The 12,427-nt window shown below is 43.8% G+C and overlaps 1 protein-coding gene and 1 long non-coding RNA gene across 2 annotated transcripts in view; both read right to left on the bottom strand.

Annotated features, from left to right (window-relative positions):
- The window catches only part of LOC148776605 (uncharacterized), a 39,949-nt gene extending 36,621 nt beyond the window's left edge, over positions 1-3,328 (bottom strand). Inside the window, exon 1 of the long non-coding RNA XR_016038270.1 lies at positions 1,275-3,328. This is a non-coding gene — a long non-coding RNA (uncharacterized LOC148776605). The remainder of the gene's footprint in view (positions 1-1,274) is intronic.
- Positions 3,329-10,232: 6,904 nt separating this feature from the next.
- The window catches only part of HOMER1 (homer scaffold protein 1), a 161,476-nt gene continuing 159,281 nt past the window's right edge, over positions 10,233-12,427 (bottom strand). Inside the window, exon 9 of the mRNA XM_088839897.1 lies at positions 10,233-10,301. Coding sequence (XP_088696023.1) covers positions 10,248-10,301 — 54 coding nt within the window. The 3' untranslated portion in view covers positions 10,233-10,247. The remainder of the gene's footprint in view (positions 10,302-12,427) is intronic.

The following is a 12,427-nucleotide window of genomic DNA, read 5'->3' on the forward strand; positions in this document are numbered from 1 at the left end:
TCATTCCTAATAGCCAAGAACCCAATAACCCAAATGTTCGTCAGCTGATGAATGGACAAACTCGATATACCCCTAAATGTGGTATGGGCCTACGATGGAGCGCTGTAGAGTAAAATGAAGACAGCCTCACAGAACAGTCTGGACAGATCTCACTGACACAGAGTTGAGCAAAAAGCAACACTAGTATATGATTCCAATCAAAGTTGTTAAAAAATAAGCAAAACCACAGTGTCTAGGATATTATTTAGGTGGTAAAACAATAACCAAAAAAACAAAGGCGTCTGGCACCAAAGTCATGAGAGCTGTGCATTTGGGGCAGAGGAGAGCTTCGCGACTAGAAAGCACACAGATTCTGGGGGGCTAAGCTTTTATTTTTGACTAGGGCAGTGGTGAGGTGGGGTTCGCTTTATAATAATTCAATAAGCTGTGCATTTATGTTTTGTATTTTTCTGATTATGTATTACATTTCCAATAAAAAAGGTTTTTTAAAAAACCCTTGTGTAGAGTTCTTTTATTGGAATTCTAGAAATTGCCTTTAGAATTCAGTTGCCAAAAACTTCTCTCTGCAAAATAATTTGCATGCTTGCTCTACAAAACAATGAGAACCATATAATCTAACATTTCACTTTTTTCCATTAGTTGACAGGAAATCAGAGCCAAATTTAGTATTCCAATGGAAAAACCAGTTCATCTCAGACTTCTTATCTACACACCTCCTTTTAATTGCTCTTCCTTTAATTGGTGTGTGTGTGTGGTGTTTTAAGCTGTCTCTAGGTATTCCAGTATTGTAAGTTTCCTTTGGGGAAGTAGGTGGGGAAAATCTTTTGAAACTTCATCAAAAAGAAGAAAAAGAATTTCGCAACAGAGCATAGCATAGTGGATTCTCAGAGCAAGGATTCTTGAGATACTTGCTCGATGTGTGAATCTGGACAAATTACATTCTGTGCTTCAGTTTGTTCATCTCCAAAGTAGAGACAGTAATGATACGAACTTCATATGGTTGTTGTACGAGTTAAATGAGTGCATAGAAGAATGTCTGACATATATGAATGTTAGCTTTTATTATGTGGAAGATCTGATACAAAAATCCTTCACAAAGAACCACAAAGATTTGAGTAGTTTAGAAGCAAGGACATCTGAGAGTAGAACAGAGGCTCCTGGATAATCTGAGAAAGCAGCCATAACCATACACATTTCCTTCTTCCGGAGAACATAATTTCACTTACATGACACAAACTGTTATATAACAGGCAACAGTTTAACAAAATTCTTACCTTCATGTTTACTCTTTGTAGAAAGAATTGGATGTAGCTGAAAAAGTCAGAATTTCTATTTCCTGACTTTCTATGGAAAGGCAGACCTAAAGAATCAAAATATAATCCCAAAATTATAAAGAAGGCCAACATACTTCTAGTTAAATATGGCGGCTTGAAATGTGTTTATTGATACTCCTAAAGCCCTAACATGACAGGAAAGGAATAAACAAAAGAAGAGAAAGTTATGGACAAGGAAAGTCAGTAAGGGTTTGAGAGATGTATGGAAGGTAAATGACTTCTGTGAGTGGAGGAAGCGGGCCTGAACGTGTGCAGGGCGACGCTGGGGGCCCGGCAGCGCCTGACGGGCCAGCATCACTGGGAGGCACTGCACAATTTGAAAGGTATGGATGAAGTGTAAGGTGACAAGGAGGAGCGTGGTGGAGGTCTCAAATAGCCCTCCAATCTCCGAGGCCCTCCTCCCCTCACAGCGAGAGTCTAGAGGCTTATCCCCTGGATAAACTGAGCCAGAGAAGATCTGGTCTCAAATAGCAGGTCCAAGAGGAGGGCAGAGGTAATGCTGAGCACTGAAGGATGCAGTTACAACCTCCCTTCAGAACTACAAAGCCCCTGGCTGCCTCTTCATCCTGGTCCTGAGACAGCCCTCCGCTAGGCATCTACACCCACCCTCCCCAGAGGAGTCTGGAAGATCCCTTTCTGGAGAAACAGAATCATCCCAGGGAAAAGACCAGCACGTGGAGATATTTGGGTGTGAGGAAAGATGAAGATTTATCAAATGACCAAAGCTGGCCTCCCATCCAATCAACCTAGCCCCAAAGCCACCAGTCCACCAGCTCCAGCCTCCCTGTCCCTTTAGAGTTGCCAGGATCTGCCTGTAGAATGTGAACAGACGGCTTTAAGTCACAAACATTTTCAGAATGTCTCCACACAATGGACAGAGACCGCAACAAACAACGTTACTCAGAAAACAGAATTCAGGAAGTAGGAGGAAAAATTTTAATTTTGCCAGAAAAAATAAGGCAAAATACCGCATCCATGAAACAAGAATGTGTTGCAATAGAAAGGAATCATCTGAGAACAAGACAGATAACTATGATAGGTGACATTACAAATGCAATACAAGGTTTAAAAGAGCAGCAAGAAACTCTCAGTTCAGTTCAGTCACTCAGTCGTGTCCGACTCTCCGCAACCCCATGAATCAGCACGCCAGGCCTCCCTGTCCATCACAAACTCCCGGACTTCACTCAAACTCATGTCCACAGAGTCGGTGATGCCATCCAGCCATCTCATTCTCTGTCGTCCCCTTCTCCTCCCGCCCCCAACCGTTCCCAGCATCAGAGTCTTTTCCAGTGAGAAAACTTGTCGCATGAGGTGGCCAAAGTATTGCAGTTTCAGCTTTAGCATCAGTCCTTCCAATGAACACCCAGGATCAATCTCCCTTAGAATGGACTGGTTGGATCTCCTTGCAGTATAAGGGACTCTGAAGAGTCTTCTCCAACACCATAGTTTAAAAGCATCAATTCTTCGGCGATCAGCTTTCTTCACAGTCCATCTCTCACATCCATACATGACCACGGGAAAAACCATAGCCTTGACTAGATGGACCTTTGTTGGCAAAGTAATGTCTCTGCTTTTTAATATACTATCAAGGTTGGTCATAACTTTCCTTCCAAGGAGTAAGCATCTTTTAATTTCATGGCTGCAGTCAGCATCTGCAGTGATTTTGGAGCCCAAAAAAAATAAAGTCTGACTGTTTCCACTGTTTTTCGATTTCCCATGAAGTGATGGTACCAGATGCCATGATCTTTGTTTTCTGAATGTTGAGCTTCAAGCCAACCTTTTCACTCTCCTCTTTCACTTTCATCAAGAGGCTTTTGAGTTCCTCTTCACTTTCTGCCATAAGGGTAGTGTCATCTGCATATCTGAGGTTATTGATATTTCTCCCAGCAATCTTGATTCCAGCTTGTGCTTCTTCCAGCCCAGCATTCCTCATGATGTACTCTGCATATAAGTTAAATAAGCAAGGTGACAATATACAGCCTTGACGTACTCCTTTTCCTATTTGGAACCAGTCTGTTGTTCCATGTACTGTTCTGACTGTTGCTTCCTGACCTGCATACAGGTTTCTCAAGAGGCAGGTCAGGTGGTCTGGTATTCCCATCTCTTTCAGAATCTTCCACAGTTTATTGTGATCCACACAGTCAAAGGCTTTGGCATAGTCAATGAAGCAGAAATAGATGTTTTTCTGGAACTCTCTTGCTTTCTCCATGATCCAGCGGATGTTGGCAATTTGATCTCTGGTGCCTCTGCCTTTTCTAAAACCTGCTTGAACATCTGGGAGTTCACAGTTCACATATTGCTGAAGCCTGGCTTGGAGAATTTTGAGCATGACTTTACTAGCGTGTGAGATGAGTGCAATTGTGTGGTAGTTTGAGCATTCTTTGGCATTGCCTTTCTTTGGGATTGGGATGAAGACTGACCTTTTCCAGTCCAGTGGCCATTGCTGAGTTTTCCAAATTTGCTGGCATATTGGGTGCAGCACTTTCACAGCATCATCTTTCAAGATTTGAAATAGCTCAACTGGAATTCCATCACCTCCACTAGCTTTGTTCATAGTGATGCTTTCTAAGGCCCACTTGACTTCACATTCCAAGATGTCTGGCTTTAGGTCAGTGATCATGTTATCGTGACTATCTTGGTCATGAAGATCTTTTTGTACAGTTCTGTGTATTCTTGCCACCTCTTCTTAATATCTTTTGCTTCTGTTAGGTCCACACCATTTCTGTCCTTTATCGAGCCCATCTTTGCATGAAATGTTCCCTTGGTATCTCTAATTTTCTTGAGGAGATCTCTTGTTTTTCCTATTCTGTTGTTTTCCTCTATTTCTTTGCATTGATCACTGAGGAGGGCTTTCTTATCTCTCCTTGCTATTCTTTGGAACTCTGCATTCAGATGCTTATATCTTTCCTTTTCTCCTTTGCTTTTCGCTTCTCTTCTTTTCACAGCTATTTGTAAGGCCTCCTCAGACAGCCATTTTGCTTTTTTGCGTTTCTTTTCCATGGGGATGGTCTTGGTCCCTGTCTCCTGTACAATGTCACGAACCTCCGTCCAGAGTTCATCAGGCACTCTATCTATCAGATCTAGTCCCTTAAATCTATTTCTTACTTCCACTGTATAATCATAAGGGATTTGATTTAGGTCATATCTGAATGGTCTAGTGGTTTTCCCTACTTTCTTCCATTTAAGTCTGAATTTGGCAATAAGGAGTTCATGATCTGAGCCACAGTCAGCTCCTGGTCTTGTTTTTGCTAACTGTATACAGCTTCTCCATCTTTGGCTGCAAAGAATATAATCAATCTGATTTCGGTGTTGACCATCTGGTGATGTCCATGTGTAGAGTCTTCTCTTGTGTTGTTGGAAGAGGGTGTTTGCTATGACCAGTGCATTCTCTTGGCAAAACTCTATTAGGCTTTGCCCTGCTTCATTCCGTGCTCCAAGGCCAAATTTGCCTGTTACTCCAGGTGTTTCTTGACTTCCTACTTTTGCATTCCAGTCCCCTATAATGAAAAGGACATCTGTTTTGGGTGTTAGTTCTAAAAGGTCTTGTAGGTCTTCATAGAACCGGTTAACTTCGGCTTCTTCAGCATTACTGGTTGGGGCATAGGCCTGGATTACTGTAATATTGAATGGTTTGCCTTGGAAACGAACAGAAATCATTCTGTCATTTTTAAGATGACATCCAAGTACTGCATTTCGGACCCTTTTGTTGACCATGATGGCTACTCCATTTCTTCTAAGGGATTCCTGCCCACAGTAGTAGATATAATGGTCATCCGAGTTAAATTCACCCATTCCAGTCCATTTTAATTCACTGATTCCTAGAATGTCTATGTTCACTCTTGCCATCTCCTGTTTGACCACTTCCAATTTACCTTGATTCATGGACCTAACAGTCCAGGTTCCTATGCAATATTGCTCTTTACAGCACCGGACCTTGCTTCTATCACCAGTCACATCCACAACTGGGTATTGGTTTTGCTTTTGCTCCATCCCTTCATTCCTTCTAAAGTTATTTCTCCACTGAGCTCCAGTAGTATACTGGGCACCTACTGACCTGGGGAATTCCTCATTCAGTATCCTATCATTTTGCCCTTTGATACTGTTCATGGGGTTCTCAAGGCAAGTATACTGAAGTGGTTTGCCATTCCCTCCTCCAGTGGACCACATTCAGCTGTGGTCCATGTGATCAGATCGACTAGTTTCCTGTGATTATGATTTCAGTGTGTCTGCCCTCTGATGCCCCCTCGCAATACCTACCTTCTTATTTGGGTTTCTCTTACCTTGGGCGTGGGATATCTCTTCACAGCTGCTCCAAGAAAGCGCAGCCACTGCACCTTACCTTGGATGAGGGGTATCTTCTCAAGGCCTCCCCTCCTGACCCTGAACGTGGAATAGCTCCTCTCGGCCCTCCTGCACCCGCGCAGCCACCGCCTATTGGACGTGGGGTAGCTCCTCTCGGCCGTCGGCCCTTGCCTCAGGCGTGGGGTAGCTCCTCTCGGCCGCGCCTCGTTGCGTGGTCAGTTACGCCGGGGCTGGCTGAATAAATAGAGAGGGAGATAGAAAAGTTAGAGGATTAAGTCCATGGCGTTGCAAAGAGTCAGACATGACTTAGTACCTGAATAGCAATATCTGATTAATGCTAGAAGAGAGAACTGAACAGGAGAAAATTACTAAAGAAACCATACAAGAAACTTGCGGTTTTGTCTGCCACAATTTGAGTGGGTTTTTCTTTCATGTGCAATAGAATGATTCTCAGATGGTCCTCCAGGGAACATTCCAGGAATGCAAGGACCCAGAAATGCTCCGCAGAGTGGACGCTGTGGAGATTACCGGCTATCACAGAGGGAGCACTTTTCCAGAGCCATGGGAATAGAAGCCACAGTGGAGAAGTCTGAAGGACAAACAAAAAACTAGGAAATGGAGATAATTTATGAGCCCACAATTCTTTCACAAATTTTTCAATGAGAAGGACAAATCAACTGATGGTTCTAAGGATTAAGTGTAGATGTTTAGTTTTATTTTTTGGCTGTGCCAAGTGGCTTGTGGGTAGCTCCCCCATCAGATTTTGAACCCCGGGCCATGGCAACAATGAGTGAGGGAGGGTATATTTTAAGGTAAGAGAGACTAGGGCATGAAAAAAGTAAAAGTGACTTGAAATACCAATTGTATATTCTTGTCTGTTCAGGTAAGCACAAGCCTACCTTTACAATTAATCAATGGAAAATGGAGAAGAAAATTAATTCTCTACACCTTTGACTTCAATGATGGGAGTGATTTAAATTCAAAGGATTAGAGGAAGGGAGAACAAGCTTTTTTGTTTTTTTTTTCTCAAATATCCATCTCAGTTCTCCATGATTGTATATAGATTATATATCATCTGTAATCTACTGTATATAATCTATTCTCGTCATTGTTGACGTTCAGTTGCTCAGTCATGTCTGACTCTGCGACTCCCTGCCGGGCTTCCCTGACAATGGTCATTAATCAACTTTTCTAGAGAAAGTTCCAACTCTTCTCCCACAGTTTTTCAATGATAGTGTCACTATTACACGGGTTTGATTAGTCCACATTTAAGGTCAGTCCTTCATTCCAATCCCAAAGAAAGGCAATGCCAAAGAATGTTCAAACTACCACACAGTTGCACTCATCTCACACGCTAGTAAAGTCATGCTCAAAATTCTCCAAGCCAGGCTTCAGCAATATGTGAACTGTGAACTCCCAGATGTTCAAGCAGGTTTTAGAAAAGGCAGAGGCACCAGAGATCAAATTGCCAACATCCGCTGGATCATGGAGAAAGCAAGAGAGTTCCAGAAAAACATCTATTTCTGCTTCATTGACTATGCCAAAGCCTTTGACTGTGTGGATCACAATAAACTGTGGAACATTCTGAAAGAGATGGGAATACCAGACCACCTGACCTGCCTCTTGAGAAACCTGTATGCAAGTCAGGAAGCAACAGTCAGAACAGTACATGGAACAACAGACTGGTTCCAAATAGGAAAAGGAGTACATCAAGGCTGTATATTGTCACCTTGCTTATTTAACTTATATGCAGAGTACATCATGAGGAATGCTGGGCTGGAAGAAGCACAAGCTGGAATCAAGATTGCTGGGAGAAATATCAATAACCTCAGATATGCAGATGACACTACCCTTATGGCAGAAAGTGAAGAGGAACTCAAAAGCCTCTTGATGAAAGTGAAAGAGGAGAATGAAAAGGTTGGCTTGAAGCTCAACATTCAGAAAACAAAGATCATGGCATCTGGTACCATCACTTCATGGGAAATCGAAAAACAGTGGAAACAGTGTCAGACTTTATTTTTTTTGGGCTCCAAAATCACTGCAGATGCTGATTGCAGCCATGAAATTAAAAGATGCTTACTCCTTGGAAGGAAAGTTATGACCAACCTTGATAGTATATTAAAAAGCAGAGACATTACTTTGCCAACAAAGGTCCGTCTAGTCAAGGCTATGGTTTTTCCCGTGGTTATGTATGGATGTGAGAGATGGACTGTGAAGAAAGCTGATTGCCGAAGAATTGATGCTTTTGAACTGTGGTGCTGGAGAAGACTCTTGAGAGTCCCTTGGACTGCAAGGAGATCCAACCAGTCTATTCTAAAGGAGATCAATCCTGAGTGTTCATTGGAAGGACTGATGCTAAAGCTGAAACTGCAATACTGTGGCCACCTCATGTGACGAGTTGACTCACTGGAAAAGACTATGATGCTGGGAAAGGTTGGGGGCAGGAGGAGAAGGGGACGACAGAGAATGAGATGGCTGGATGGCATCACCGACTCTGTGGACTTCAGTTTGAGTGAAGTCCGGGAGTTTGTGATGGACAGGGAGGCCTGGCGTGCTGTGATTCATGGGGTCGCGGAGAGTCGGACACGACTGAGTGACTGAACTGAACTGAACTGAAGGTCAATCCTTGTGTTGTCCACTCGCTCAACAAGTAATTTAACCCTTCAGCGTGCTGACAACATGCCCTGTGGATGCACAGGGGTCTGTGACATGTCTCAGTGCTCAGAGGAGGGGCTGGCTGGGCACAGCGTTATGCCCGCCTCCCCCTGCCCCCCGGCCACCTCCCTAACCCCCCACCCTGAGCCCCAAGCCCGCACACAAAACTTGTTCACTACAGCTAGGGTACACATGGCCCCCAGAACGAGACAAAAGGACCCAGGAAATGATACCATGAGGAATGGTGGGGCCCACCACTGCCAACAGTTCCAGAAAGTGCTGTTGCTCAGTGATCCAGGAGCCCCCCGCCCCCACCCCAGAAGAAGGGGCCACTGATGTTGCTTCTTCAGCTCAGGCTGATTCTAAAAATCAGCCTGAGCTGATTCCAAAGTCTTCCTGTGGAAGTTACTGTCCTACTCATTCTACCAAACTCTACAACCGACCTGGGGGATCTACGTGAAGACCATATGTTACCAGCTCACCAGTCAATCACAGGGCCAAGGCCCCTCAAAATTACACAACTATAACCCTCATCTCCCTGAACCAGCAGCAGCATCCCAGGTGCTGTCCAGGTGCCACTGGGAAGCAGCATGATAACCCTTGAGGGGTCTCACCCTGCAAAACCCCGCTCCTGTCCAGGCACCAAGTGGTCAGATGTGACAGGAGGAGGCTGCGGATGTTGCTGAGACCTGGGCCTGCCAAACTCCAGTTTGGAAATTAAAGCCATGTTAGACTGAGTGTTCGTGGAGCTTCTGGAAAAAGCCTAATTTACTCCCTTGGCTGTGACTGCTTCACTGGAAGAACCTGATTCAACTTTAATCAAGAATCTGCTGTGATAAATGTTCTCTGTATGAAGTATATGCTGTTTCAATAGCCATCAAGGGAAAATATATGAACAGTAAAAGGAGCAGTAATGAACAAGAAGTCTTTCCCAGTCACAGAAATTGCTTCTACCCAAGAAATAATTTTTGTTCTATTTTTTCAAATGCAAATAAGAATGGAAATGTAACATGGTCCTTTCCACCACGGAACAGGCTCTTGTTATTGTGGCCAAGTTCCACAGTAATCTTAAATGCCTTGCATTCACTCCCATGCTGAGGTTTGAGCTTTACATTTCCTCACAGTTGGCCACAGCTGAGAATTTGTGGTCTTTCTCTCAGCTAGAATCCAACAATTTTACAGCTTTCATTTAAAAAAAAAGTATAGCAAGATAATTAAGCTTAGACCTAGGATCTGGCTAGAGATTTTGGGCTTCGTTTTTTTCAATAAGTGATAAGCCAGTGTATTAAAGTGGAGAGACTCCTGGAGGGCAGTGATTTTTAGGCTTGCTTGTGCTGTGTGTGCTTGGACCAGTCACTTACCCTCTCTGGGCCTCAGCTTCCTCCTCTGGGAATTTGGACAGGAGAATCTCTGAAGTTCCTTCCAAATCTCACATCTTGTGATTCTGTAAGTGGTGCCAACTAAAACTGGTCACTCCATGTAGCCTATAAAGAAGGTAGCTTACAGCTTTCTGTTTTCTGAGTGCTAAGTCACTTCAGCAGTGTCCAATTCTTTGCGACCCCATGGACTGTAGCCCGCCAGGCTCCCCTGTTCATGGGAGTCTCCAAGCAAGAATACTGGAGTGGGTTGCCATGCCATTCTCCAGGGGATCTTCCTGACCCAGGGATTGAACCCACAGCTCATACATCTCCTGCATTGGCAGGTGGGTTCTTTACCATTCCAGCACTACCTGGGAAAGCCCTCTTAGTTTCTGAATGGACATTCAAGATGTAGAAAGGAATCCACCCCTGAGCAAACACATACCACCTTGGACAGAGTAAAGGAAGAAATCGGTGTTAAGAAGCGTGACTTGCTCAAAAGACAGAAAGTGGCCCCCCAACCATGTACTTGCCTTTGTGGAACCAGCTGGTTCTCAGGACTCCGGAGGGCTGCAGAAGGGCAGGGAATAAGCAGAGCTCAACTGCCCTGCACACCTGGCATCGCTCCCAAGGCAGTTGTTTCGGGCTTTACCTGAAAACAGAAGATAAATTCTTTTCCTACAAATTCACATATGTTGCTCAGAAACTAAAGGGCTTTCCAGAATGTTTAAGAACATTCTGGGTTCATCAACTCTTTTTGGACAATATGGTCATGTAAAACTGATCTGCTGCCCATTGTGTGTTTTAAGTCTCAGGTGAACAGTTAAGAGCTAACAAAAAAATTTTCCCTGATAACTTTGAGAAACAATTTACGTAAGTTGTAGCCATTTAATGGAGAAGGAAATGGCAACCCACTCCAGTATTCTTGCCTAGAGAATCCTGTGGACAGAGGAGCCTGGTGGGCTGCTGTCAATAGGGTCACACAGAGTTGGACACGACTGAAGCAACTTAGCAGCAGCAGTAGCAGCAGTAGTCATTTCAAGTGTACATTTTAATGAATGTTGTCAGTTGCATCTGCCTGTGAAACTACAGAACAACACTTCCTTCCACTGTCCACAAGCAACCACTGACCTCCCTCTCTAATAGTAATGGATTAGTTTGCATTCTTCAGAATATATAGTAAAGGTCCGTCTAGTCAAGGCTATGGTTTTTCCCGTGGTCATGTATGGATGTGAGAGTTGGACTGATCGCCGAAGAATTGATGCTTTTGAACTGTGGTGTTGGAGAAGACTCTTGAGAGTCCCTTGGACTGCAAGGGGATCCAACCAGTCCATTCTAAAGGAGATCAATCCTGGGTGTTCATTGGAAGGACTGATGCTAAAGCTGAAACTCCAATACTTTGGCCACCTCATGCGACGAGTTGACTCACTGGAAAAGACTCTGATGCTAGGAAAGGTTGGGGGCGGGAGGAGAAGGGGACAACAGAGAATGAGATGGCTGGATGGCATCACCGACTCTGTGGACTTGAGTTTGAGTGAACTCCGGGAGTTGGTGATGGACAGGGAGGCCTGGCGTTCTGTGATTCATGGGGTTGCGGAGAGTCGGACACGACTGAGCGACTGAACTGAACTGAATCTTGTGTCTGGCTTCTTTGATTCAGCTTAATACATGTTATCACATGTACCAGTTTGCTTCTTTTCATTGCTCAATAATTCATTGTATAGATGTACAACTTTTCATTTATTCATTTACCTGTTAATGGGCATTGGGTTGTTTCCAGCTTGGGGTTATTGGGAATAAAGCTGCTGATACAACACTCTCTGTGGACAGGTTTTTATTTCTCTTGAGTAAGCAGCCAGGAGTAGAATGGCTGTGTCATATGGTAGGTGTGTGTTTCAAAAGGTCTTAAGTTTTTGAGACAATAAAAATGATTTTCAGGCTCACCTTTGCCCTTAGATGATAGAAACTTGAAAGTTTTTTCGAGGCAATTATTCTTAACCTTTTCCTTCCCTGAATGTATTGAATATTCTAAAGATGGAAGAAGAGGTTGGAAGAAGTTATAGACCATTTTCCTCTTTTGCAAGAGAGGAAACGGGAGCCTGGGGAGGTGAGGGGTCTGTCAATAGCAGAGTCGCAAGTACTGCTAAAACTGTCAGCAGGTCCTGTGTGTGTGTATAACACTGAAGGGCAAACACAAGTGTGTGGAATTGTTCATGGATGGAAACGTTGTAAAAAACTGCACAGTCCTAAGACCTGGCTCATACTGTCAGAGTTAGAAACGATCCAGCCATCATTTACACCGGATGACATATCTTCTTCACCTAGAATCTGGTGGAAAAAAATCATTTTTATCATTAGCTTCTCACTAAACCCCAGAAGTTCACGGTTCACACATTGCTGAAGCCTGGCTTGGAGAATTTTGAGCATGACTTTACTAGCGTGTGAGATGAGTGCAATTGTGTGATACTTTGAGCATTCTTTGGCATTGCCTTTCTTTGGGATTGGAATGAAGACTGACCTTTTCCAGTCCTGTGGCCACTGCTGAGTTTTCCAAATTTGCTGGCATATTGAGTGCAGCACTTTCACAGCATCATCTTTCAGGATTTGAAATAGCTCAATTGGAAATCCATCACCTCCACTAGCTTTGTTTGTAGTGATGCTCTCTAAGGCCCACTTGACTTCACATTCCAAGATGTGTGGCTCCAGGTGAGTGATCACGCCATCGTGATTATCTTGGTCGCAAAGATCTTTTTTGTACCGTTCTTCTGTGTATTCTTG

The sequence above is a fragment of the Moschus berezovskii genome, chromosome 9 (assembly GCF_049115385.1).
Source record: "Moschus berezovskii isolate FMDL1 chromosome 9, NW_MosBer_1.0, whole genome shotgun sequence".
In the NCBI taxonomy this organism is placed as follows: domain Eukaryota; kingdom Metazoa; phylum Chordata; class Mammalia; order Artiodactyla; family Moschidae; genus Moschus; species Moschus berezovskii.